Below are 25,429 nucleotides of genomic sequence, written 5' to 3'. Positions count from 1 at the left end.
ACATGATTATATGGACAAGGAACAACACAAAATAAAGCTCTGCTACATAAATTTGTGTTTTTTGGGCGGCTTTTTTTAAACATTCATTGCATGAGGTTGGATGATTGTACCGTTTCCCGACCTGTTAAAATTACTTAAATTGTTTTGTATGACGGATCATTTGGTGGATTTCTTCCAGACTTCCTGTCCAGTGAAAAGCGTTTACGAGGTTCCACTGAATCATTCTACGGGGTTACGAGCTGTACCAGTTGGGAGCCACACGTATAACCCAAATGCATAATTATCTACGAGTGCCTATTTGAATTTAAAGCTATTTTCTGTACCGGTGAGGTGACCAGACAACCCGGCTAGTTGGCATGTCTGATAACTTCATGCTACGCAGTAACTGTGGGGCGTTTTTCCACTTCACTGCAGTTTAAAGAACACCATCCATCCGGTGTCTGCCACTTTTCCAAGCAAGGGTCACAGTAGCTGCAGGCTGTGAGGTATTTCAGATGCCTCTCGCCTCACTGATGTCCTTCAGCTCTTTCTGGGGGAAGCTCAAAGCATTTCCAGGCCAAAGATTGCATGTGGTATATAATCCCCTCCAACATGTTCTGGGTCTGCACCGGGGTCTTCACTCAGTTTTTTTTTTTACTCGCCTGGAAAACCTCCACGGGGAAGCACCCGGGAATAATCCTAATGAGGTGCCCCAAACCACTTTAACTGACTGACCTTTTAATGTGATGGAGCAGCGCTGCTACTCCAGACCTCTCTGCCCCCCCCATCTCAAAGGGTGAGCCCAGCTACCCTGTAAAGGAAACTCATGACCGAAGGTGATGGTTGGAAATTAGATTGACTGAAATTAGATTGCAATTTGCTCCCTCTTCACAACCCTCCAGTACAACATCCACTTCACCGCCAATGCAACAACCTTCCGTCTGTTGATCAACTCGCCTGAAGAGCTTTCATCTGTTGCACAAACTTCTACTTCATCTGGCATTTTGTTTTGTGTCATATATGTGCCACTCTGGAATCAATTCGTTGGCTGGCTGCGACATCTAATGAGTGGGTTTAGAGAGGAATTACGCAGCATAATGTGCACTGGTTTACCAGCAAAGAGATAATTATCTAATTGAAAATGTCTGTTTGATACAAAAGCAGATGGTGGGTCCTGAAAAGGATTGATGGGAATTCGATATGAAGTGTAGAATAGGAAAACAAAGCAATTAATTGTTCCGTCACAGCCCTGGCACTGGCTGTGAAGAAAAAGCAAAACTTTTGCAGGTATGTGTGCTTTTAAAGGTCTTCTACTGGCCATCTCCCAAGATGCCATTTTCAATAGGATTAGTCAGGGATGCACCTAATTGCTATTGATTGCTATGTGCTGCATAAAATTGCTTCCCTTTTCTTGTCCACGGCGGGAGGTGGGAGAAGGCAATTAGCAGCGTGGACGAGATAGAAGCCCGGACTGACTTGTAATGAAATGGAATGGAGGGATGAACCTGTGAGTAATGCCCTTGAACCCGGCGAGCATTAAGCACTAGTGTTCTTTCTCTGGCGCGACCATGAGTCAGGAAGGTTTTGTACTTTTATTTACACTGAAATGCTCTGTTTATAGCCGCATTACCTCCAGGTTTGCTGTGCCCTGGTTCGGCGAGTTGGTTCTGTTTTTTAGAGAATGTGGCTGAACTCGAGGAGATTGGTGGAGTGCCGTCCTTCGGTTGAAGTGACGCAGGTGCTTTTCACGCTGCACACTTTTCTGTTGTTGTGTTTTCGTGATGCCTCGAGTGATCCGGTGTCCAAAAATAAGAACGCTCTCCAGAGTAAACAAGAAGGATTAATTAATTTACAAGAAAAAAGGGAAATCCGCTCTCACTTTTACCCAATGACACTTCTGTTCTAAACAAAATATGTTGTGTCTCGATGAATAACACACATCTCACTTCTGATGTCTTTTTTTTTTTTTTTTTTTTTACTCCACCTCAGATTTCAGAATACACATTATACGTTTGAAGATATTTACATATGAACAACATGTGGAGCACCAAGGGTTGTTTAGTCATTTGAAATTTTGGACCCTTTGTTGTACGGTTTAGGTTGAACCTGTGCGAGCATGAGTTCATATACAATCAAAGATGCTCTCGATCTCAAACGTAAATTCAAATTCGAAATGATATTTGAGTCCCACATGAACATACCCTTGGTGCCCCCACCAAGAAAAATAATACAATTGATTGTATAATAACAGTGTTTCTCTCTTCCTTTACCACATAGTACTCTGTGTTGGTTTTCAGGCACACTTTATGTAACAGTTTTGTTGCAGAAAAAAAAAATCAACATAAGGGGAGGGAAAACAAACAAACAAACAAACAATCTTTCATAGTTTCCAGCTACAGTAAGTCGGTGTCTCGTGGAAAAAAAGCCCATGTACAAGCTCGTGGTTTGAATGATCGGAGGACAGATGGGGTCATTTGAAGAGACATTCACAGACAGACATAAAGACTCAAGTTTCTTGGCAGAACATGAACAAAGACAGACTGTGCGGCTGATCTGTCCTTGAAACTGTGCAGCTTCACGTGTTTGCAAGAGGAGGGGGAAAAGCAATTTCACCCCCTCCACGATTTGCCCGGGCAGAGACTCTCTGAAATGTGCACAGTGATTTATGTTGGATGTGTGCGGCGTTAACACCCTCTTGTGTTTCTAAAAGGCAGCCTGTTCTCATTACCAACTACTGTATGTGAATGCATGTGGTTTTTTAAATCCATCCTGCTTCTTTCTCACCGAGGAGTCGCTTACAATGCAGAGCGACATATGCACGTCCTGCTGCATGCCTGCATCTGATTAGCTGCAGCGAAACAACCACAAAAAAATCTTCCATGTTTTTCTTGGAACAGAGCTTCCCACTTTGAATCTGCTATTTGATGTCATATTTCTCGCGGTTTGCTTCCCGCAAGCAGCCCGGATCACGACTCAGCTCTTGCATGTGGAGGGACAGTCGATCTGGGTCTCGACTGCCAAGTGGTTGTCATATTTCGGTTGACAACCATTTCACCCTCTGCGTCTGCTTTCGCACTCGGGCGATGAAAGCAGCTTGCAAAAAAAAGAATGGAGAAAACGGGCAGCCGGGGCTCGCCCAGGTTGCTAAATGCTGTGCATTTCAGAAAGCGACGGAGGAAACTATCAGAACAACGAGCCACTGTTATACGGATCAAGTTTCTTTAGCTTGCTGTTGCTTCTCCTTTTACTCCTATCAAATGACAGCATAATTTTAGGGCCAGCCGTGGATTCAATTCTACATCTTCGCTGTGGACGGTGAACTGTACTCGTCCTTCTCTTCACCCTGGCTGGCTGTTTCTGGAATGTCGTAGGATAAAAACAATAAACAGTTCTGGCTCACACACATAACAGTAAACCATTGCACAAAGAAGTGAACCAAAGTAGCACTTGAAGCAGTCTGGGCTGTTCCTACTGTATGACGCCAAAGGCCATGCTTTGTGAATCTTATCTGGAACGGTAGCAATAAGGCATCTGTGGCGGCAGCAATGCCTTTGAGCCCTGTCAACTGGCACACTCGCTTCAGTCTTTCTCTGTTGCTACCCACTAAAGCAATTCCAATTTTTTTTCCTTTTTTTTTTTTTTTTGGATACATGTATAGGCTGAATAATTATGTGGCATTTAAAGTAATTAAGATGAATGAAGCTCCTTTAATAATTCTAAAATGTCTGGAGCACTGAGGCTGTGACTGATAAACCATTCACGTCACTTTTGTTTTATGAGCCTGCAGACCTCAAGCCAGATAGATGAGGTCTGTCTCTTCACGCTGAAAGACACTAAATCACTGGAGCTTAATGATGAAAATGACCCAAACTCCATTGTTGCACCTAAGCCTGAACTTGGCCCATATTATTCCAATTCCGTGATTTCTCTCCGTCGCCCACGAGCTGCAGCTATGCAGCAGACTTTGCAGACTATGAGATTCTTCCAAAATTAGTTTTAGTGCCTTTTAAGGTAATACACCTCTTTAGTCATTGGTCTTTATCCTATGTTCATTTCTGTCTCATTACAGAGTGCTGGGAGCTGCTATTAAGCAGCCCATCCATCACCGCCCAGGAATAGGGTCTAAAAGGTTAACGGGAGCGGATTTTCTGGAAATGGAAAAAATTCTGGTGATGAATGGCACGAGCTTACGGAAATTCACCTTTGAATTAATGACTAGTATTTATCATCTCAAAAACATCGTGTTTTGAGCCCTGGCTGGATGCTTTTTCTTTTAGACCGGGCTACTTGAGGACCACTCTGGCCTGAAAAAATGTCACGGCAATACATTAACTTGTCTCTATCTCACAGCCTTGGCCATAGTCACACACACACACACACACACACACACACACACACACACACACACACACACACACACACCGCACCGGCTCAGCTATTCTAACAGATCCGCGAGGGGAGGAACTGAAAATCTATTACATAATCTATAGGAGTGGTATAATGTAACAGCTTTGTATCTTAACAAGCCTTATGGGTTTAAGTGCCTCACTGGGTGCAGAGCAACATACTGTGCCTGAGATTGTGGATGAATGGCCTGCTTGTGTACGCTCACACGGACAATAAGCTTGTGAATGCTGCTTAAAAGCATTTAGACATATGCAGATTCCCTTCTTTTGTCTGCTGGTTCTCGCTGAATGTGCCCAGCATGCAGGCTGCAGCAGCACCGAGCACCCAGCTGGATGATTTATCACAGAATACTCCTTGATTAAGGAAAATTAAAGCAGGCTGCTCTTGGCTCGCTAATTGCTTTGATAACAAGTTCAAGTAGTTAGTTAGTGGGAATATTTTTGTAGGATCTGGACCTCTGAGAAAAAAAAAACAATAAAGCCAATTGAGCTGGGAAGGGTGGCCCAGAGTTGTTCCTGTCGATGAAGCATTGCAGCATTTTTTTTTTCACCTGCCCTTCTTAGGCTTAGAGTAGATTCTGGCTGTCGTCTTTCTCGCCTTCTTCAGCTACAGGTGGTACTCCTACAGCCCCCCAGCCTGCGCCGCTACCATGTAGACACATGACTCTGAACCGTGTGATGATCAATAAAAGTGTTGAGGGATTTCATAGCAGTTTATAAAATATGACAGTAGCATCATGTGAGTGTTAGAGGTGAGCTCCGGCCGTAACAATAAAAAGTCTTACGAAGAGACAAACGTTTATGTGTTATGTGCATCTTGTAAACAAGCTCTTAGAGTGAAGTGGTGAAAGTCAAGCCCACGTGTGCGGCGCTTTAACCGGTGTCAATCAAAAAATAAAAATAAAAAAACAACACACAAAAAAAGAAAAAGCGCTGTTAAGTGTGCTTACGGTTTGTTTTTCCTGCTATTGGAACTTTACAACACCTGCGTGATTGTGACAGACACGTACAACAAGCCGATGGCGTACACACAGAAATCAACGTGAGCAATTCAACATTGCCAATGGTTAGGAAAGAGTTCAAGGAGCTTAGAAACTTTTTGTGTGAGAGCAGCAAGTCAAGCAAGTCAACTTCTGAAAATATATAGGACGATTAAAACTGGAGGGTGGAAACAGCCGTGAGACAAGTTCCATCTTCTTCTCACTGGCTAAATTTGTATTTGTGGGAAGCTTGTGAGAGCATCTCTTCGATTCTATGCCGTCTCAGGTTTTTTTTTTTTTTAGTAATTGTGCTCCTGCCCTGTCAATCATACAAAATGGCGCAGTAGGCAGAGCCTTGCCTGAGCTTTTCCACCATCCCCGGTGGAGTCTCTCTATGACAACGACTGGCCGTTGAGGCACTCCCGCCGCAAGCACTGCGCCGGCTTCCACCAGTCTCCGTTGTGGCAGCGGCAGATGGTGCAGTCGTCCACCTTTACTTCAATTCCGGCTGGGATGATCGTTGTTCCAGCAAAGCAATTTGGACCTGCCGCATGGGAAGGGAGGGAAAGGAGGGAGAGAGAGAGAGAGACAGGAAAGAAGGAATGAGAACGACAACAAATGGATGTGTCTCTCCTGAGAGCTTCTCTTTGCAGAGGGGTGGTGGAGTGATGCAGAGAGCTGCAGGGAGTTAGGGGAGTCAGAGCAGACGTACAGATCTTTTCACGGGCATGCACCGATGGGCTTGTTTTTGCAACACTAAAGCGCTTTTGTTAGTCTCCCCTTCTCCCTCAACATGGAGCGCTTTGCATCCTAATGCGCCGCGAGCAGAGAAGCCTGCCAGGCGCTGGCTTGGCAGTACAGAGAGGCTGGAGTACAGAGAGAGACAGAGGAAGAGAGAGAAAGCTGCTTTGAGAGGCAGTAGGGAGGATGGTGTTAATCACTTCGGTCTGTATGAAAAGACCACAGAACTCCTTAGCAATTCCTCACACAGTTTCTCTCCTCGCGCACACACACGCTGACTTCCAAACCAATAAAGAACTCAGATTAATTTTGACATCTGGTTTATCCTTAAAACACTGTAGGATTTACTTTGACGATGCCTTTCTGTTGGTGAGATTCCTTTAATACATGTTGTGTACCAGTGAAACACCTCACACCCATTTGTTTGATAAATGTAGAGATAGACTAACCCGGCTAAATGTTCTTCCAGGAAGCCAAAAAAAAAAAAAAAATGTTATGAGAATGCAGCGCCGTTACTGGTAAATACCACCTGAAATTATGATATCTAATTTGTTTCTCTTTGCCTCAGGGAGATTTGAGGCAGTTTATCTCTTCCTCAACCTCTTGAGACGGAGGAGGCAGAAGGTGCTGCGAATTCACCCCAGTTTTAATGATTTAAATGAAGCAATCAGCGGCTCAATTGGCGTGACGGTGACTTTGGCTCGCTCTCGGTATATTCGAGCGCTGTCAAACCTGCCAGATTCAAGACTCCTCTACGAGCAGTCGTAAAAACTCATATGTCCCATAAGTCTTGGAGACACAGTAGCTTTCACGGCTAATATTCACGGACGTCTTAGTGTCCCAGTCAGTTTGATTTAGGACGGGCTAACTTAATGCTAAAGCAGTCCGGTTAGTCAACCTGAGAAGCTACAGAGGGGACGTTTTCCTGCACTGGCTGGATGAATCCAGATGCGCAGAGCTTCCCAAATTAAACACAAGAAAGAAACTGACACAGCAGGTTATAATTAATCAAATAAATAATGACAGAACTCCAGTTTCAGGGTCCTGGTTTTGTGCTTGCTGACTCACTGTCTTACTGCCACGGCTTTCAGGGACTCTTGAATTCAGCAGAGCCATCATAGGCGGTGTTAGTAGCACCTGTTTCTCCCATGAAAAAACCTTGTTAATGTTTCTGTGGTAATGTTTCCGCAGCTCACAGCACTTGATTAAGGTTAGATAAAGATCACGATCCTGGTTAAATATTTAAGTCCCTGACTCACAGCAGAATACAGGGCACACTGACTTTTCCAGTGTTTAACCAAGAACACCACTTTTGCCTAAGCTTAACAGAATGTTTTAATAGCCTAACGATGGGCAAACACGGCTCTCCGATGACCACCAATATTTTTACAAGCTGTGGCCTCAGTCTTTTAAGGGGTTCAATTTCCTGCAGCGCTTATGGGGCGAAAATTAGCCGCGGGAGGCCATAAATATCCGCGTGACACTGACAAAGGGAGCTGTTGGCTACCTGGTATCCCCCATCCTTTGCTTCAGCATAGATGAGTCCTACGCTTTATTTGGACCTGATAAAAGCCCTTTGATCTGAGCTTAGAGGAGACATTGAGAGCTCCTGCCAAGTCTTAACTCTCATTGATCTGCCTCTGGACAGCTGGCACAGGTTACGGGACAAACTCGGTAGAGGTTGATGAGGAAAGAGGGTGACCGTCGCCGCTGCCAAGTGTGATTGTTTATTGCCAGATAGATTTGGAGACGCCGGGACACAGTTTTAGCTTCCTGTCACCATGCGAAGGACGGGCGATCCCTCGTCCGAGCCCGCGATGAATTTACGGCCGATAAAATTTAGTGAAGTCAGAAAGTATTTGTCCTGTATGGAAACTGACTCAGCTCCAAAGAAAATGACAAACTGAATACGGTACAGTGCTGTAACCAGCTCTGCTGCTCCATGATATGTCTGTTAAAAAAAGCCACAATGACAGCCTTCAGACAGATAAGGCATGGCAGATCTATAAATGGATTAATCCTATTATACCGAGGAAACACTCGCCATTTTCAGGCTACTACTCATTATCATTTACTTCATGAGAATGATGTAATTGCATACTCCCTGATGAATTTACACTATATAATTCATGATAAAGATTAGAGCTGAATCAGTCGGACTGAATGAATGTGGAGCTCAGAGATAAGCGCTCCCGCTGCATGACTGCTCCATTGTGCTGCCTGCCTTCCGCTCTCTGTTGGTGTTTTCAGGGAGAAACACCAAGAAAGAGACGCTACGTTCTTATAATGCACAGCTGTGACAAAAGACTGGCAACCACAGTGATAAGACATCCTCACAATAAGGTCACAACCAGCCTCTGTTTAGTTGAAACATTTTTCGATGTTAAAATATAATTAGGATATTGAAATCTAATAATATTTAATCCTGTTAAAATTCTTCACTATTCAACCACATTAAGCAACAATTTGTCCCAAGTAGGTGTCCATTTATCCTCCAAATCACCAAATCAGTGATTAATTGGAGCTAATTAGTCAAAAAAAAATCATCATTAACGTTTCAACCGTTAGCAATTAAGATTGGACCGAGACAATTGGGATTAGTTTTAAAAAATTAAACGACCCTAAAACTTTTTTTTTTTTTAAAGGTGCAATACGCAAGATTCTGAATGTAGCAGAAGTTTAGGAAGCAGCTGCCTGTTATGTAAAGGTACGGTGGAGTGACGGCGTCTAGAGCAGAGAATGAGCTTACACGTCCTCAGAGTGTGTTGTACTAACTTTCTGTGGTTTGACAGCTAGTCTGGCCACAAGTGTGCATGCTAGTGTGTGTATATATATATCTATATGACATACTGTTGCCCATAAAGTTGGAATAATTTCTTTTTTTTTACCTCTTCTCATGGAATGATTGTGACAATGTCATTTATTCTTGATAGAAAAAGTGTGTATCTTCTCAAAACTTTATTGATATCACAATATACCTACCATACACATCACAGTAACAATTTAACCACAATTAACTTTTGCAACCTGTGAATTTAGGCTTAAATTGGGGATATTCAACAATAAAATTAAGTTTTTGTTTTTTTTCCTCCCAATTATTCAACCTTGGCCCCTTTAACAGGAAACACATATTTGAGGGGATTCCATGCACATGAATGTCCCATATTACTCTTTCAAATGTCACTAATATTGACCCCTGACACAGATCAATGTGTTAAGACATCGTGGCATTCTGTCTACACGCTGGTTGATGGTGTCAATGGGCAGGATGTCCCACTCTGGGTCAGATCTAGAAGTCAGAATTTGTTTCACTGTTGGGTAACTGGGCACCTTATTTCTACACAAAGAGAAATATGTCTGATAAAAAAAAAATATTCCAACTTTATGGGCGATGCTATATATACGTGTTTTTCAACCACATTCTGTAACGTTCTATCTGAAGTATCTGGTCTGTTAGCACATATCAATACATGTGAGTCCCTCCCTTTGAAACTGAAACTATGACCTCTCACGCTGCAAACATGCAGTCTAACCAGTGCCCTAAAAATCATGTAACAAATGTAAAAACTAAGTGTTCTAATAATGTATGTGCACTCAGCTCAGTGTTAGAGTCTATTCTGCTGTTTTGCTGTTCTCCTCTGCTCCCCTCTCCTCATACATCTGTTTCACTCTGCTCTTTGTCTGTTTACCCACTCAGGTCTCCAACCCATTCCTGCTCTGGTCTTTCTCTGAGTGGACGTATCGCCTGCTCCAGTCCGACAGGCCGTTAAAACCGACACACACAGAGCGGAGCAGAGACGAGCAAAGGCAAGGACCGACAGATGATGTAAACGTTACTTGAGTTGACAACAGCTTGCTACGGGCTGTTTAACGTACGTTACACTGCTGTTGTTTTGGCTGGAACATGTTTTGCTGGCTTTCGTGTACAGAGTCTTTCTAGATGTAATCAAAAGGAGGGGGAATATGCTGATATGCCCATTTGCTTTTTGTCTGAGATGCTGGTTTTGCAGCTGTTGGTCATCTGAAGCTGAGTTGTGGACACGGGTTTTCCCACCCAAAAAAATTATATAACAATATAACTACAAGAACAGTAAAAAAAAAAGAAGTTTCTGTTTAATATTTCATAGTCCCCCACCCACTAGTGTTGTGACTTTTTGATCTTGTCACTCATTCAGACACCCCATGTCTGTTAAATCCCTCGATTCCATTATTGTTGTTCGTCGTAAACCGTCTCCGCCAGACCTGAGCGCTTAGACTCCAACCAGTCACTGATCCTTACTGTATTTACTGTCCCCTGCCTTTCATCATCTGATTAATTGCTATTCCCCCCCCAGCGCTCTGGGTTGGCTTACTCCTCCAGAATCACTCCCTGTATCTGTGAGCTCACTCTATCTGTACACTGGAATACCAATAAACAAGCCACTACAACAAACTTTGGAACAGGACTTCAGCTGATATCTGCAACGAGCCCAAACCGCTGCAGTGTGAAGGAAACATTCTGATACACAACAGACCTCATGTTTTTGAAAGCAAAATATTTTCAGGCATCCTTGTTTTTTTTTCTCCTCACAGTTAAAAGGGAATGTTTTTACTGTGGGTTCCGGGTTCTCCTTCCTTCTGCCGTTTGTTTTTTTGCATTTAATGGAGTCCTGGTTTTTCAGGATTGGGTTAAATTGAAACTTTCATCAGAAATAACTAGGCTTTGTGTACACATTAGCATGCTTACTTTAGCGTCTGACTAAAAATGAAAGCAGTAACAGTAAAAAGCCTAATGAGGTACTGACTGTGATGTTGGTGTTTCCCAACATCAGCTGGTCAACAGATTATCTAGAGGTGATGGACTTGCATTTTGGAAGTTGGTAAAATCCTTAAATAAGAATCTCTTTGCACTGCTCCCACAGTAACTAAAGGGGAAATGGGGCCCAGTAATAGTGACTGCAACACGTCAGAAGTAACACTCCAGCATCATACAGCTGTCTGCCTTCTAATTCTAAATTCATCCATGCAGACCTGCCATATACCAAAAGGTATATATTACATTGATTGCCTCCCAGTGATGATAATTTGACCAACAGATCCGTGTTCATGCCATCACTGCAACATATATTTATAAAATTTTCAGACCGCTCAGGTGCGTCCTTTCCCTCAGAGTAGTGACATCTGTGACCTTAACAACCGTCGACCTATAGCCAACCTGTCCCGGCTGTCCAAAATCCCCGAAACCATTAATCAGCTCACTCCGCCGCGGCGTCCTGGAGGACAATGATGTCCTTCAGCCACAGCAGGCAGATAATAGACCTGTTCATTTGACCTGTCAGCCTCGTCCGTGCCTTTGTGTTCAGCGCTAATTAGTACATGTTTGTATTCTACCATCTAATCTGAGATGGTGGAGATGGTAAACATTGCACCCTCTAAATCTCAGCATGTAAATATTGCTGTTGCGCGCATGTCAACATACTTTGTGTTTAGCTCAAGCTCGCAGAGCCACGAGCATGGCTGTGGACTCTCAGCCAAAATAGAAAAATAAAATCGGGTCACAGTGTTATTCTAAACACAAACATTTCACTCAGACCTGTCAAGTGCTCAAAGGTATATAACGTATTATACACCAGAAAAACTCGACATCATGCTCCTCTTATTACCGCGTCATTCGTGCATGTATTAACATTAAATTTCACTTCAGGCAAAATCCCTTCGATATGTACGACTGCTTAGGCGCTCACATTGCATAAAGGTGGTGACCTTAACATCTATCGCATTATATCCAAGCAGCCCTGTTGGTGTGAAATCCCCGACTCACTTGTCAACTCACTGCTGGCTTCCTGGAGGATAATAACGTCCTTCAGCCACAACATTCACGACCGGCTCGTACGACCCGTCAGTCTCGTGACGCAATAACTGCTACAGCTGCTGATACAGTCAGCTCATCCGATTAAACATAATAGTAGTATTTAAATTAAAATGATGCACTTTTGTCTGACAGTTTGATCATTTTGATTTTGTTGACTGTAACAAGCTGCATTCTGTGGATACCAATAGGTGCAATAGATGACAGACAAAGGTGTTCCTCATGGATATATAGTAGGCCCACTGCTATTTAGTCTGTAAATAAGATTTCTATTTATTTTCTGGTATTACTGATGAATCGTACATGCCATAAGCCCCAATGGCAATCAAGGTTTTCTCTGGATTACAGACTGATGACCTCTAGACTTCTCTGTTTGTAGTAGTGCATCCCTTAAACTACAAATACACAGAATGTGTACAACGTGTACAATTGACATTTGCTGTGCTTTGGTCTTTTTTACAATACATGCACCCCATCTCCCCTCTTTTTTTTGTCCCTGAATACAACGATTCAATTATGGGAAACTTGTAGCAGGTAAAGAAAAAGACAAATGTATGTCTCCCACTGACTGCATGTCTGAGTGGAGCACATTTAGACGTCTTCTTTTCACAATCCCCTGTCCCTTGGCCAGAAATGAGAGCTAAACAGCATTCCTTCATTGTCCTCTCCCCACAGCCCTCAGCCATCCACTCCCATAGAGATTTATCTGGCTGCCAGAGCCTGACCAGCCACCCTTGGGGAACACAGAAACAACAGGCCTACCCTGAAATGCCAAGGGTGTCACTGTGTCCTGTCAGCCTGGATTAGTTCTTTCCTAGCAGCTTCTGCAGCCTTGTTACTGTGGGTGTTTCTGTGCGTGTATGTGTGTGGCGTAATGAAAGAAAGCCAGCAATGGTGATAAAGGGAAAAAAAAAAAAAAAAAGAGAGAGGAGGAGGTGTGAAAGAAATTGCGGGTAGTTGTGGTGAAATGGCCATTTAGCATCTGCCTCAAACGGAATTGCTCTCTTTGTATTTATAGGTCAGCTGCTGCTTGAAAGAAAATCTAAAAAAAAAAAGAAAATATTCCAAGACATTTGTTCTTCCCTTCAAAATGGGACATTTTTGATGTTCTGAGCTACACGATGAGACAACATCATGAGATTGCATTTTGTTCGTGATCAGAAAAACAGAAAAAAAAAAAGAAAATCTTTTGTTTAGCAACATCGTGTTTAGACCATGAATTTGATATTACCCACAGGCCCTCTTCGCTGTTGATCACTCCAGCCAGGTTCACGTAGCAAATGTGCAGTTACTGTACTTTACTCATAAAGCTCCATCTGTCCCTTAGGATTGGTGCTGGCAAAGGGAAATCTCCCACCTCGCCTTGTAAATAGTCAATGAACCATCGGAATCCTATAATTCTAATTTAGGGATTGGCTGTGTGTGACAAGGGCGTCAGGGCACCGGGAGATAAAAGGCTCTCCCAGGACCCATTAGTCCCTCCTACCATGCCTTTAATCAATGGGCTAATGTTTACGCTGCTTAGTGTGTCATTTATAATTAAAACTAGTACTGCTCATTAGCGTCCAACGGGCCCAAGGTAATAATTTTAATTCATAAAACATCAATTACATCCTCATCTTCTAAAGGTGCGGCCATCAAACGGCGATACCGCAGATAAACTTCGCTGTCATTGGTTTAATTAAAATTTAATAACTTCTGAGGAATGTGCGTCGAATACCAGAGAGAGAGACACCAGTGTTTACCGTTTTTACAGATGGGGCAGCATTGCTCCGGCTCGTACACAGGGTTGACACACTCTGGGACGGCGCAGTCGGACACCACACAGTGCACCTCATTATTTGGTTCGCAGCGGCACCATTCACAGGGTGACGGCTGTGGGCAGAGGGGAGGCAGGAGGGGGAGACAGGGAGGGGAATCAGGGTTAGATGATTCAGCGGGTACATGTGAACCCTCGAGAAGCTCCTGTATGCATTTCCTGATGTACAAAAAACAACAACAACAACAATCTCTTTATATGCATCTCATGCTGCCCTGATAAACAAAGAAACAAGTTAATAAATTATTCACAGCCTCAGTTTTATTAGGGTATTTGCATCATAACAAACGCCGCCTATATAGCTGACTTTGAATAAAAACCTCTGGAAATAACTAATAAGGGACTCCATAAAGAGGGCCTGGTTGATATTTAGTGTTTTGCTGCATTCTGCTGTGGCCTGCCTGAGGAAACGGTTCAGAGGCTTATCTCACCACCTCTGCAACATGTAAATCAGCGCTATGCAGCTCCTCTCTGTGCCGCTGCCTCTTACTTGACTCTATCTTTACAAAGTCTCTTGACCGGAAAATGAACTGTAATGCAATTACATGGAGTGGAAAAATACAAACTGTTTCCAAATCACAAAAGGTCAGCTGTTCATCATATTAGATTTTCTTTCTGCTCATCATAGTAAACAGCTTTTTTTTTTTTTTTTGCGTGGGGTCGGTGACTCAGTGCTCTGTGCCGACATCAGAGGGTAGAAATGTTTCAGATGAACTCTTTTTTTTTTATTATTTGTTTGCTAGGTACTGGGCTGGACTGTTTACATTCAAGTGGAAATCGCCTTGATCTATTCAAAGGTCTACCAGCGTCTCTAAAGCTCGCTAATTAACACATTATATCCTGCTTGTTTAGTTGCTTGGTAACTGATGGAAGCTCAAGGGGCTTGTAGGTATAGGGCACGTCATAGCCAGTCGGCACAATTGAAACTTGATTATGCTGCACGTTATTGAAGTTTTTCTTCTTTAAATCCGGTGAATGTTTCTCCCATCATGCTAAGTTAAGCTAACCAGATGTGGCTCCTATTAATTCTCTTGGCAAAAAAAGTCTATTTCCCCCAATCTGTTAAACGATTCCTGCTGGATGTTAGTCGGAATTAATGATTTTTTATTTTTTTTTGCTTTTTGGCGTCAAGCCATCAACTATCCCGGCTGCATTAGTTCCAGTAATATTGCCACAATTGGAATTGTAGCCACAACACAGCATCGGCTTTACAGTTCATAATCCGGTTTTGTGTAGAGTTAAGTGAGAGGGTTACGGTAACGCCGGATGATTCAATGTGACTTCTATCAGCCCATTTTGCCAGGATGCATTAAGTGGCGCACAGAGAGAAGTGGTCAGGCTCGTGTTTTTATTGGGATTTATAGCAGTCTGGATGCAACTGTAGCTACGAAATTGAATGCGAGCGACAGTAGGAAATGAAGGGAAACAGTACAAAGTGAAGCAAATGTAACCCATTTCCTCGGCTGTACTTACTGCATCCGAACCTACGTGGAACGGGTCCAAAATCAATACTGAAATTAAGCATTTAACTGTATCCAAAATGTCCAACAATTATTTCGCTTTCCTTGTTTGCGACAGAAAATTTGATCACAGGTGTGCCAGAAAATGATCTGGTAGGATTACAATTTAGCCTGATTGAAGTAAGACTATAATTATCTGTAATGTAGCCCACCATGCAAATGCAATTAGTTACACAGAGAGTCTCATAAATATTTTTTTAAAAGTTAACTAACAAGTATATCAAATTCTCACAGTAAGAAATACAAAAAGAAGACTGCAAATATATTCCAATGGCATGTTACGATGAAAACTATGGTTCAAGCTGGGATTCAGTTAACCTGCTTTGGGTGCAGCCGGCGATGCCATATGTCGGCATTTAGTCCTGGCAAATCAAGTTGCACATTTAAAAACACTCATTTATCCTGTACATATTTACAATCAGGCCATGAAATATGCAGCTTCTTTCTATATTAACAAAGAGACATAACGTCATATGAAGAGTTCATTTGCAAAAAACAGACAACTTAGAGCTCAGAAAACGTATTTTTTTGTTGTTTGCTTGAGATGAAATCAGTCAAACTGAAGTCGAGTGGATTTGACTCAGTAGAAATGACAACAATTGCGCTAACTTAAGTTTGATTGATGTTGTCTCAGGTAGACGATGGAGAAGTGGGTTTTCTGAAGGTCTGTGACGATGGAGTTATCTGTTTTTGCAAATGAACTCTTCCTCTGCCTTTATTGCAAACACACTGGGAGGAGTGATTCAGCATTCGAAGCTCATGTTGTCATGGCGTTTGGTGCACGTCTCCTCCTCTCTAACTGTCCCCTTGTGTATTTAGTTCATGTGTTTCCGTTGTTAGGTCATCTGCTTTGCCGCCTTGGCTCTGCGTTGACTCCCTACACCTGTGTTTCTCCCCTATGTCCCTCGACCTTCTGGTCTTCTCTTGGTTCTTTCATGTGTCTTAGGATTTATCTTGTTGGACTATTCTTTGCAGGACTTTTTTTTTTTTCTAGACTTCCCAGCAGCCTTTGATTATTGTAGGTTTTCTCGCCGCCTTCTGTCAACACCACCTTAGTCCCACATAGCCGAACCATCCCGCAGCACAGGATGCCGCTGCAGAATGCTTTGTTTGTATTTCTTTTTAAACCAATCACATTAGTTTTGGGCAGAGCCGAACCAACGACAGAGCAGTTACCCTTAAAATAGTGATATTTGTAGCACGTGTAGCTTCATTACATTTACAGTTTCAGTGCAATTTTACTTTGACGCCGGCAGCCAAAGAAACCCAGGTTGAATCAAGATTACGTCAGGTAATAATTAACGTGTCTCATCAGGGAATTAAACCCTCGGTGGGCTGCCATAATGAGCTGTTTAAAGAGATGCAAGACTGTTCGAAAAACTATTCACGAGTCCCTGTAAAGCAGAGAGGAAATCAGTTGACAAAACACACATGCATGAATAAACTGATGCTCAATGTTTGAGGGCACAGAGGAGCACATGTCATATATATATATAAAAATAAAAGCAAAAGAAACACCATAAACAAGGCCAACGAGAACTGTTGACCCGGTGCTATGGACACCTTGGGCTACTGAGCCACAAACCGACTATAAGCTCAGACTTTGCTGAAAGCGGAGACAAACTGCTCGGTTTGTTTTGCTTGCATTTTTTTTTTTTTCCAGCGTGCCTTTTTGTGAGCACAATATATTTCTTTGTATTATCAGGTACTAAAACTTAATGTAGCCTACAAAATCCAAATGACAATAATTTGCATTTTATAGAAACTGAGGCTCTCGTCTCCCCGGATAGTCTTTTTTTTGTGGTTTGCATAACTGACATTAAAGCCTTAAACATGAGGACATTAGTAAACATGAGGATTTGAAGGCTTCCTCTATATTTTTTTCAGTGAAGAGGTGTCCGAGGGTATTTTTCTTTGATTTTATTTTACTTGGCATTTAAAGACAGAACAAATGGCTCTTCCTTTGACAGTGGATCAGAGTTGTTTATCACCTTAATTTCCCTCCCAGTGCATACAAACTACACATGTTAACTGGATTTACCGTTCAGTTCAGATATTAACAGTGCGTTAATGTCAGCTCATGCCAAACACTTGGACTGTAAACCGACTCATGTTTGCAGCGCAGCACGACAGAGAAACCTGCAGGGAGGAACTTTGGAGAAAATCCTTTATTTCACAGTGACAAATTGTTTGGTGGCACCGGATAATCCTTGGGGGGGAAGGCCATTGTGATGCCTAAACACCTTATCTCGGTTTCCAAACAACGTCTCTCATGTAAGCTCGTGCCTCCTCGGCTCACGACAGGCGGTAGCTGGTCAGCGAAACGAGCCGAGTCGCACGCTAAAGTGAGAAAAAAAGTGAAGTTTAGCGAGATAAGTCTGATAAAATGCGTTGTTTCTGGAATCCTTTGCTGATAAGATGCAGAAACTGAAACAGAGAGGACAAAACGGGGCTCGTTCTTAAATGCTGAAATATCTCCAGAGCCCAGAGGAGGAGCTACCTGAAGCAGAGAAACCCACATTTGGTTAAAATGACGCAACAGATAAACAACGTACCATTCCTCTCCTTAACCAAACCTCTGTGCAGACGGTCAGCTCATCTGAAACGGCTCATTAGCGGCAAAACACACACACACACAATGCACAAACATGTATGTGATGCAGTCGATATTCCTGAAAATGTTACCGACAATCAACAAGGCTGGAAGTGTATTTTTATCTTCTGACTCTTCTTTGTTTTAGCTAACAAAAGCAGAAAACTGGCTTCTTGACACACTAAATTCTGTCTTTTCCAAAAGTATTGATTTCACCTGCACCACTTTATCCATTTTGTTTTTTAATAAAGTACAAATAAAAGAAGTAGGACCATGAGAGACAGTGGTGTTTATTCACTATCACATCTGGCCTTTAAAAAAAAAAACCCCGCATAATTTCAAAGCAGAAGTGGCATTTCTCTGTAGGTTAAGCTGCCAGATTGACCTGTGAGGCGGCTCAGGTAGAAGTCTGCCGGTTCGCTCGCTTCATAGGAAGAAGTATATTAAAAATGCAATTTGAAAAGAAAACTACTCCATGCACCTATGACACATCGCAGAGGATCCTTGGGTGCATTCAGCTGCGCCTGGTGCTTTCAGTGCGTTCCTTTGTGTGAGGTCTACCGTGAAGAGGATCAGTCATGCCTTAGCCCCGACTCACAAAAGAAAATGGAGCACTAGCACTGAATTTAGACGTGCTGCCAGATGTTTTAGCGACGGAAAGACTCGTGTTGTCCCCGTCTTATTGGCGGGGTGTTAGAGTGAATCGACTGTCATGCCTTTTCATTCCAACACTGAGACAAATGAAGACGGGGCAGGGAAGCAATGAATAGTCAAATAACCTTCAGCGGGGCAAATGGTAATGCAGAATACTTTCAGGCTGGACAACAGGGTCACAGGAAACTCATCCATGCGGTTAATAGGAGTAGCAGGAAAGAGTTGACAGTCAAACTGCATGCTGCTGTTGTTCAAGTCAAAACAACATTTGACCAGCGGTTGGGGAATACAGAGAGAGGAGGCAAGACCGAGGATGGGTGGATGGGTGGATGGGTGAGGGGGAAGCGAGGGTGGTGGGTCGGTAGCTGAAGCACTCTTGACATTTGTCCAGCAGGACTGCAAGTGCAATTAAACTCAAACCATAAAAATGTGTTTGAAAATTCTTTCTGGCCAAATTGTTTGCACTTAACCATTCCTTCTAATTGGGACCATTGTTGCCTGTGGCAAATTGGATGGGAAAATCAATTTGGGCAATCATTTCTGCAGCTCTTGTAGCTGTTTTTCTCTCATTGGTATGTTGGAAAGCAGTGTCACTAACGACTGGTGTGTGTGTGATGTGTGGGCATCTCACTGTCTGCGCATGCTGTTTGAAATGTTTTGTTGTTGTCGCCTGAACATGTTCCTTCACAGTGTGTTTCTATAATTACAGTAAATCATTGTCTGCAAAGACCTTTACTGTAGAAGTTTGGAGATGCAGCTTTTTCCATCGTCTGTGCTGATTACAGGTGCAGACTGGTAAAAACCAATGTGTCTATGAAGTTTCAACCTTGGGCTTCACTGCACTGTACTGGGAGAACTGGTGGCTGGGTCATGAGGAATGGTGAATAGAAATTAAGCATTAGGGCTGCATGTTTAACTATTGTACCACTTGCAGATTAATCACTTCACATTACTTGCCTCTAAATGAGAAATTATTTAAGATAGTCTGGTGATTAAAATCTACTGTGTGTACCTTAATCACTGAAAACGTTGGAGCCCTCCCACCTTTTTCAACTCTGCATCCCGTCCCTAGGGGGGATCGCAGGAAGCATGGACGGGATTGTTCACATTTGAGTTCACATCCCAGCCCTTGCCTGAAGATCTGGGATCTGAACTCACCCTATATCTCCTGGTTCTTGATTGCAGCTGCGCTGAGGCCAGAGGCACACCGGCAGCCATGCTGGGTGGACTGGTCCCTTCCTCATCTGATGGGAAACCCTGTAGGTGAAACACCTACTAAGGTTGAGTGGCAGGACTTGCTTTACAGGGCAACAAAACAAAACACTGCATCTACTCTTGCTGAGCCTTCATCAACATTATATGTTAAAAGTGAATACTCTTAAAGTTGGTTTGGAAAATATGGCGTGGACTTGTTTATCAGGTTGCTGATGCATGAGTTCTACCTGCATTAGATTCAACAGATGACAGGCTGCCGTTCCACTGAATGAATGCCCAACACTACCTGCATGATAATGACTGTATATTCTGCTAATGAGACACGTAATGACTGGCCTGCTGCATGACGGGATTTTTAGCGTAAACAAACCGGCGAGTGTTTTTTTGATGCCGAGCTGCTTACAGTGTATAAAACAATTCTTCATAAGCGTCCGAGCTTCTCTCAACAGGCCACATCTTTCTGGCTACCGCTCGGTAATGCTGTGTCTCTGTGCTTCTGCTCCATCATCTCCTACTGAATATAAATGCAAACGTCTGCACAATGCAACACAATCACTGCAAAGGAAATGCCAATGAGGCCCACACCAAAGGTTAACCTGTCGGCATCTCTAAACAGGGCTCTGCATGGCGGATACTGACGGCCTTTGATTTCCTTGAACACCGCGGGGTTCCGAGGCTTTCACGTTCTCATTTAAGAGACCCAACGTTCCCAGAGTAGACGATGACATTACACTGACTTGTGCAGTTATAGAGCAAGGCAAATTCTCAGATTTCTTCTCTCCTTATTTCTGGTTTGCCGTTTTTATTGTAATAAAAACAGTTATTTTTTCTCTCCCTTAAACATGTAAAAATGCTCCGTCCTCCTCAGGCCCTCCAATCAAGGTTAGCATGGGGGTGAGCTGCACTATTGATGGACTTGATCTCACATCAAATTGCGAGGCTTATGCAATCTGTGGGCTTGCATCCCAATGCAGGACTGAGCTTGATTCTGTCTGACGTGCAAACACACCAATCAGCGCAGATTAAGTACATAGGTTTTGAACGGGCTGATCCCACACACCCCTTATTAATGGCAGCATCATGTCACTTTGGAGCTGATGTGCATAAAGCAGGGCTGTAGCGAACAATTACTCTCATGATCAGTTTTTTTTTTTTTTGACATTATTTTTTTGATTAATTGTCTAATCGTTTTAGTTAAGCGTCAGCAAAAAATTGCCATCCGCATTCTCCCAGAGCATTAGGGAACAAATTGTCTAAATTGTTTATTCGTTTTTATGGTGATTGACTAATCAGCTAATGAATTGTTTCAGGAATGTTCCTTCCTAGAGGCATAAAAATCCTCAGCAATCAAAAAAGCTCAGCGCAATACCTCTCTGTCTATCTGATGAAGATGAAGATAGTAAAAAAGGTTAAACGTTATCAACTGACGGATGAACTATGGAGATGTTTTTATCAATTTTTGGTTCTTGCGATTTTGTCGGATTTCTTAAAAAAAACTGCATTTTCACAGATAATATGTGGCAGAATATTAAATAATGACTCTTGTCCACCCACCTATTTGGCTTAACTCACTGCCTGTTTCGATTTGTTTCTCAGGGCATGCTAATAGTCACAGGTGCACAATACTCCAACGGGACCAGAGGTTTCTTGGCTTCACATTGATAGAATCATGAAGCTGAAAATGCTACAGGTTGCAAGACTTTCTGCTGGAGCTTTTCATGACAGATGAGGAAGACGAGATGATTAGAGTTACATTGTTTGGCTTATTCAGGTTATGATGGCAAAGATCTTTATGTAAAGCTTTATTATTATGCCGTCTTATCATGACTACAAAGGGCACTAGAGGTCGCTGTCATAATGAAACCTAACTATGGGTAACAAGTAAGATAATATGTTAGAAGCTGCTTGCATTTATGGAATAGTTTTATATTTATTGGAGGAAAGTCTCTTTATGTTGGGTTACTCAACATTAGTTGGAGTAACTGAGGAATAGTTGATCCTAAAATTGGATATGTTTACTTTTTTAACTCTGCAGTCAATTGTTTTGTTTAGATTCACACTTAAATTTTACTGCAGATGACCCACATTCACATGCAACTACTCTGCACAATTCACAAGTTTGTGAATAGGCATTGTTTGCCTTCGACACAGGCTGTCCTGATTCGTGTTCTTCTAGTTTGGCACAGCCAGACAATCCTGCAGCATAGAATGGTCTGACTGCACCTCATTATCATTCTGACTTGTTCTGTGTCTTTAAGCTAATTGCAATCGTATTGGGCTGAGCTGAGCAAAGGACGGAGCAACAGCCTAGCCTAAAAAGAGTGACGTGGGAGTTGTTTTAGTGGCACATTTGCATGCAGGGAGGCAAGCACCGTTGTTAAAATGGCTTATACATGATAAATATTCTCTGCAAAACTTGAAATTTTCAGTGTGGTAGGATGCCTGGAGTTGTTTCCCATCATGAAGGAGATTTGTGACACGAGATAGCAGGAGTGGAGGACAAACCCCGTGATATGACAGACAACCGGTGAGTCAGACAACTGTTCCTCTTAAACGAGTGGCTGTTATTTAAACCGCAATTATCATCACTATTTTATATGAACAACGGGTCAGATAGCTTTGTGCAATGTAAAGAGGGTTACTTAAAGTGACATGCACGGAGAATTATCACAGATTAATGACTTCATAAGGTGATAATCCATGTTGTGTCGACAGCTTCCTTCATTTCCTCCAAGTGGCCAAAAACACGACAAACTGACTGTCGTGTCTGATACGTGAAATATTTAATATTTTAATCTAGTGTAGTCTCTTGCAAAGCGTTTTAGTGCTTAACAGCTGCAGCGCTTTGAGTCGTACATATCGTTGACAGCTTAAAATGTTTGTGTTTCAATAATTCAGAAGAAGGCTTATATGATGTAACCTAATCAGACTTGTTGCTTGAGGTTTGTGCAGATGTTAATCGCATTGCAGATGAAGGCATTTGTGAATCTGAAGTTTCCTGAGCAGATGTGACACCACGTTTCTGTTTCAGTCAAGCCTTTGCATTGTCTGGTGTCCCTACAGTTGTGGCCAATACTGCAGCACACTCTGCTAACACACTATGCCATTTACAACGCTGGCTATTCTTGAATTGGGTTTGTTTCCATGTATTATTTAGCTCTGGAGTTTCTTTAAAAGGGTAGCTAACAATGTCTGCATCCCTTGCATTGGTCTGGTAGGAGACATGTATCCTTTCAAGTTGGCTGCACAAAATAGGGCTTCGATGATTGAAAAATGTTCTCCATCACTGACATGTTCACATAAAACCTTTCTGCGATTTCCCTGATTAGGGAGCCCATTACTCGCGGAGCTATTTTTGGTTTTTTGCTTCTAATTTTTTAAACAGCTGTTTCTGGGGCGGAAGACAAAACTGTCCACATAAATCAGCTTCTGAGAAATCTGTTGTAATGAAGTAGGCCATTTATTGTACTTTTTGGAGTAAGGCTTTGTTTTTTGTATCTTTTGCGGAGCTTTGAAATATTGCCAGGATATTAGTCATGTCATCTCATAACTAGTTTTTTTTTCTCTCTTTGTAAATATTGAACTCACTGCTGGATGTGGGCTTCCTACCTCTAACCTCATTTCATAACATGTGATCATTAAATCCAAAATAGGATGCATCTAGAGCAGATATGGAAAACAATCTCCAATCGAACCCAAATGCTCTTAATTCAGAATTCTCCACTGGGAGATTATAACATTTGGCTGTTACAGATGTATTTGCACAGATATGAACCAATGTTACCCATAGAGCTATACCCCTTGTTTAGGCTATACCGTGTCATACTATATTTCACTCACTTGCAGCCTCGGTCCCCTTGTGGGGAATGCGGACGAGGAGGTTTCCTCATGGGCAGCAACAGTTTAAACACAGACTGTAGTTGTCGTGCTCCTAGTGTCATTTATAATTAGGCGGCACTGTCATGCTCCTAACAACTGCTGAGACACTGGTCTGATGGGTAGAAGCCCTCATGCAGGAGACACAGGGAAGCTGGATCCGCCAGCGATGACTCAGTGTCCACAAATCTGAGTATTAAAATGCTGTTAGAGCATCTGTCAGTTTAGTAATGCTGGGTGAATGTTCAGTTGATGAGGCAGGGAGGAGGGATGACATCACTGTGGGAGGCAGCCATCTTGGTGCTCGATGCCAATAAACACATTTTGATGACACTTTTTTTTTTTTTTTAACAGTATGCACAGGACTGATCAAAACCCCAAACACAAAGCATCACCTGACAGCCTTCAGCGATTCACGAGCATGTGTTGCTGTTCTGTTGCATTTTTGCCATTTTTAAACAACAGAGGATTGCTGTCAACAAGTTGCAAGATTAAAAAAAAAGAAAAGAAAGAAAGGAGCATGTTTGATTTGCTGTATAGTTCCTTAAAGGGGCTTTTGTTGCTATCAGACAGCTGTTTCTATCAGAGTGACACCTCTGACTGTTGTTTTATCAACTGATTATGAAGGTGGAGGTGTGGTTAGGGGTGTCCATGTGATTAATATCATCTCAGTAGCCCAGTGGTTGCTTTAAACAGGCTTTGATTGTGGCCAAATGAATCAAATTAGCAACATGGATCCAACTCATGAGCATCAGTTGACTCAGTGCCCAGAGGAGCTCACATGTGATCTGCATGATGAATGCAAACAAACCTGAGACAGTAAAATTCATGAATGGTCCTATTAGACAAGCAAGGTGTGTACTGGACAGGAACATTTATCATTTGGACTTCCTGTTAAATATCAGACTGGATCATTTTTAAAACACATGCTTACCTTGAATTCCTCCAGAATTTTATACGTTTTCCCCCGGTACTCGCAAAAGTTTTTAACCTCTTTGCACTCGGGGCAGCATCCATTGTGTTCCACTTTGGTGCACTTTGGGTGCAGTTTTGGGCACTCTGGCTGGTCGCACACGGGCCCGTCCTCCGTGCACACGCACGGACAGTTCGAGTGTCCCGGGTAGAAGCGCTCCCCGAGTTTGTAGACGAAGCCACTGTCATCCACGCATCCTTTGCCCCGGTAGTCATCGAAGACGATGTTGTCACCGGCGGTCCGTTCCGCCTCGTCCGCTGCGTAATCCTCGGGGTTACCCACCGTGGCCGCGGACACGGCGCGCAGGACCAGCAGGAGGATGAAGGCGGCCGAGAGGAGAGGGCCCATCCTTCGCCGCGGTGTTGACATCCACATTCAACACGATTCTGTGGATGTCATCCCTAGGCTCCCGGTATCCTCTCCAGATGCGTCCGGCGTTTCATTATCACCATGATGATCACGTAAGAAAACAGGCTGCAGTGGGAGACAATGAGAGATTAGGGCTTTATGATGGCTGCTGATCCCAAGCCTCATCCTCCACTACTTTCCATTTCTGCTCGGGCCTGTGTGTGTATGTTTTTGTTTGGTGCAGTTCTGTAGTTATTAATTCATCTGCAGGGACAGACGTTATTGCAGCTAATTCAACAGGCTGATGGCATTATTCCTGACAGCCAATAAGAACCTTTGTTCACATAAGAAGCATGTGGTTTGTATGTGCTTTAGTGTGCTGCTGCTTTTGCTGCTGCTGCTGCTGCTGCTGGTGCAGCATCAGATGCAAATTATCCTCTTCTTCCAAAATCGCAGCAACAGCCAGACGTCCAACAA

General features: G+C 42.8%; 2 protein-coding genes across 2 annotated transcripts in view; one reads left to right on the top strand and one right to left on the bottom strand.

The window, feature by feature from the left end:
* Window positions 1-5,041, top strand: part of bard1 (BRCA1 associated RING domain 1) — a 36,435-nt gene extending 31,394 nt beyond the window's left edge. Inside the window, exon 12 of the mRNA XM_008298146.1 lies at window positions 4,993-5,041. Coding sequence (XP_008296368.1) covers window positions 4,993-5,041 — 49 coding nt within the window. The remainder of the gene's footprint in view (window positions 1-4,992) is intronic.
* A 716-nt stretch (window positions 5,042-5,757) lies between these two features.
* Window positions 5,758-24,973, bottom strand: vwc2l (von Willebrand factor C domain containing 2 like). Its single transcript, XM_008298141.1, has 4 exons — window positions 24,566-24,973; window positions 19,699-19,797; window positions 13,700-13,829; window positions 5,758-5,909 (listed from the first exon to the last, which is right to left on the bottom strand). The coding sequence occupies exons 1-4, from the start codon at window positions 24,971-24,973 to the stop codon at window positions 5,758-5,760; spliced, it is 789 nt and encodes a 262-aa protein (XP_008296363.1).
* Between the last annotated feature and the right edge of the window lie 456 nt (window positions 24,974-25,429).

The sequence above is a fragment of the Stegastes partitus genome, unplaced genomic scaffold (assembly GCF_000690725.1).
Source record: "Stegastes partitus isolate 25-593 unplaced genomic scaffold, Stegastes_partitus-1.0.2 Scaffold1287, whole genome shotgun sequence".
NCBI lineage: Eukaryota > Metazoa > Chordata > Actinopteri > Pomacentridae > Stegastes > Stegastes partitus.
Note: the sequence above shows the minus strand (reverse complement) of the source record. Positions and strands in the feature narration are given on the sequence as shown.

Excerpts from the sequence above, each read along its gene's own strand:
- vwc2l (XM_008298141.1), bottom strand. The coding sequence starts at position 24,973 with ATGTCAACACCGCGGCGAAGGATGGGCCCTCTCCTCTCGGCCGCCTTC. Across the intron at positions 19,798-24,565 it reads AAATTCTGGAGGAATTCAAG|GGTTTCCCATCAGATGAGGA; the intron begins GTAAGCATGTGT and ends TTTCACCTACAG. Across the intron at positions 5,910-13,699 it reads CTGCCCCATCTGTAAAAACG|GTCCAAATTGCTTTGCTGGA; the intron begins GTAAACACTGGT and ends CCCATGCGGCAG.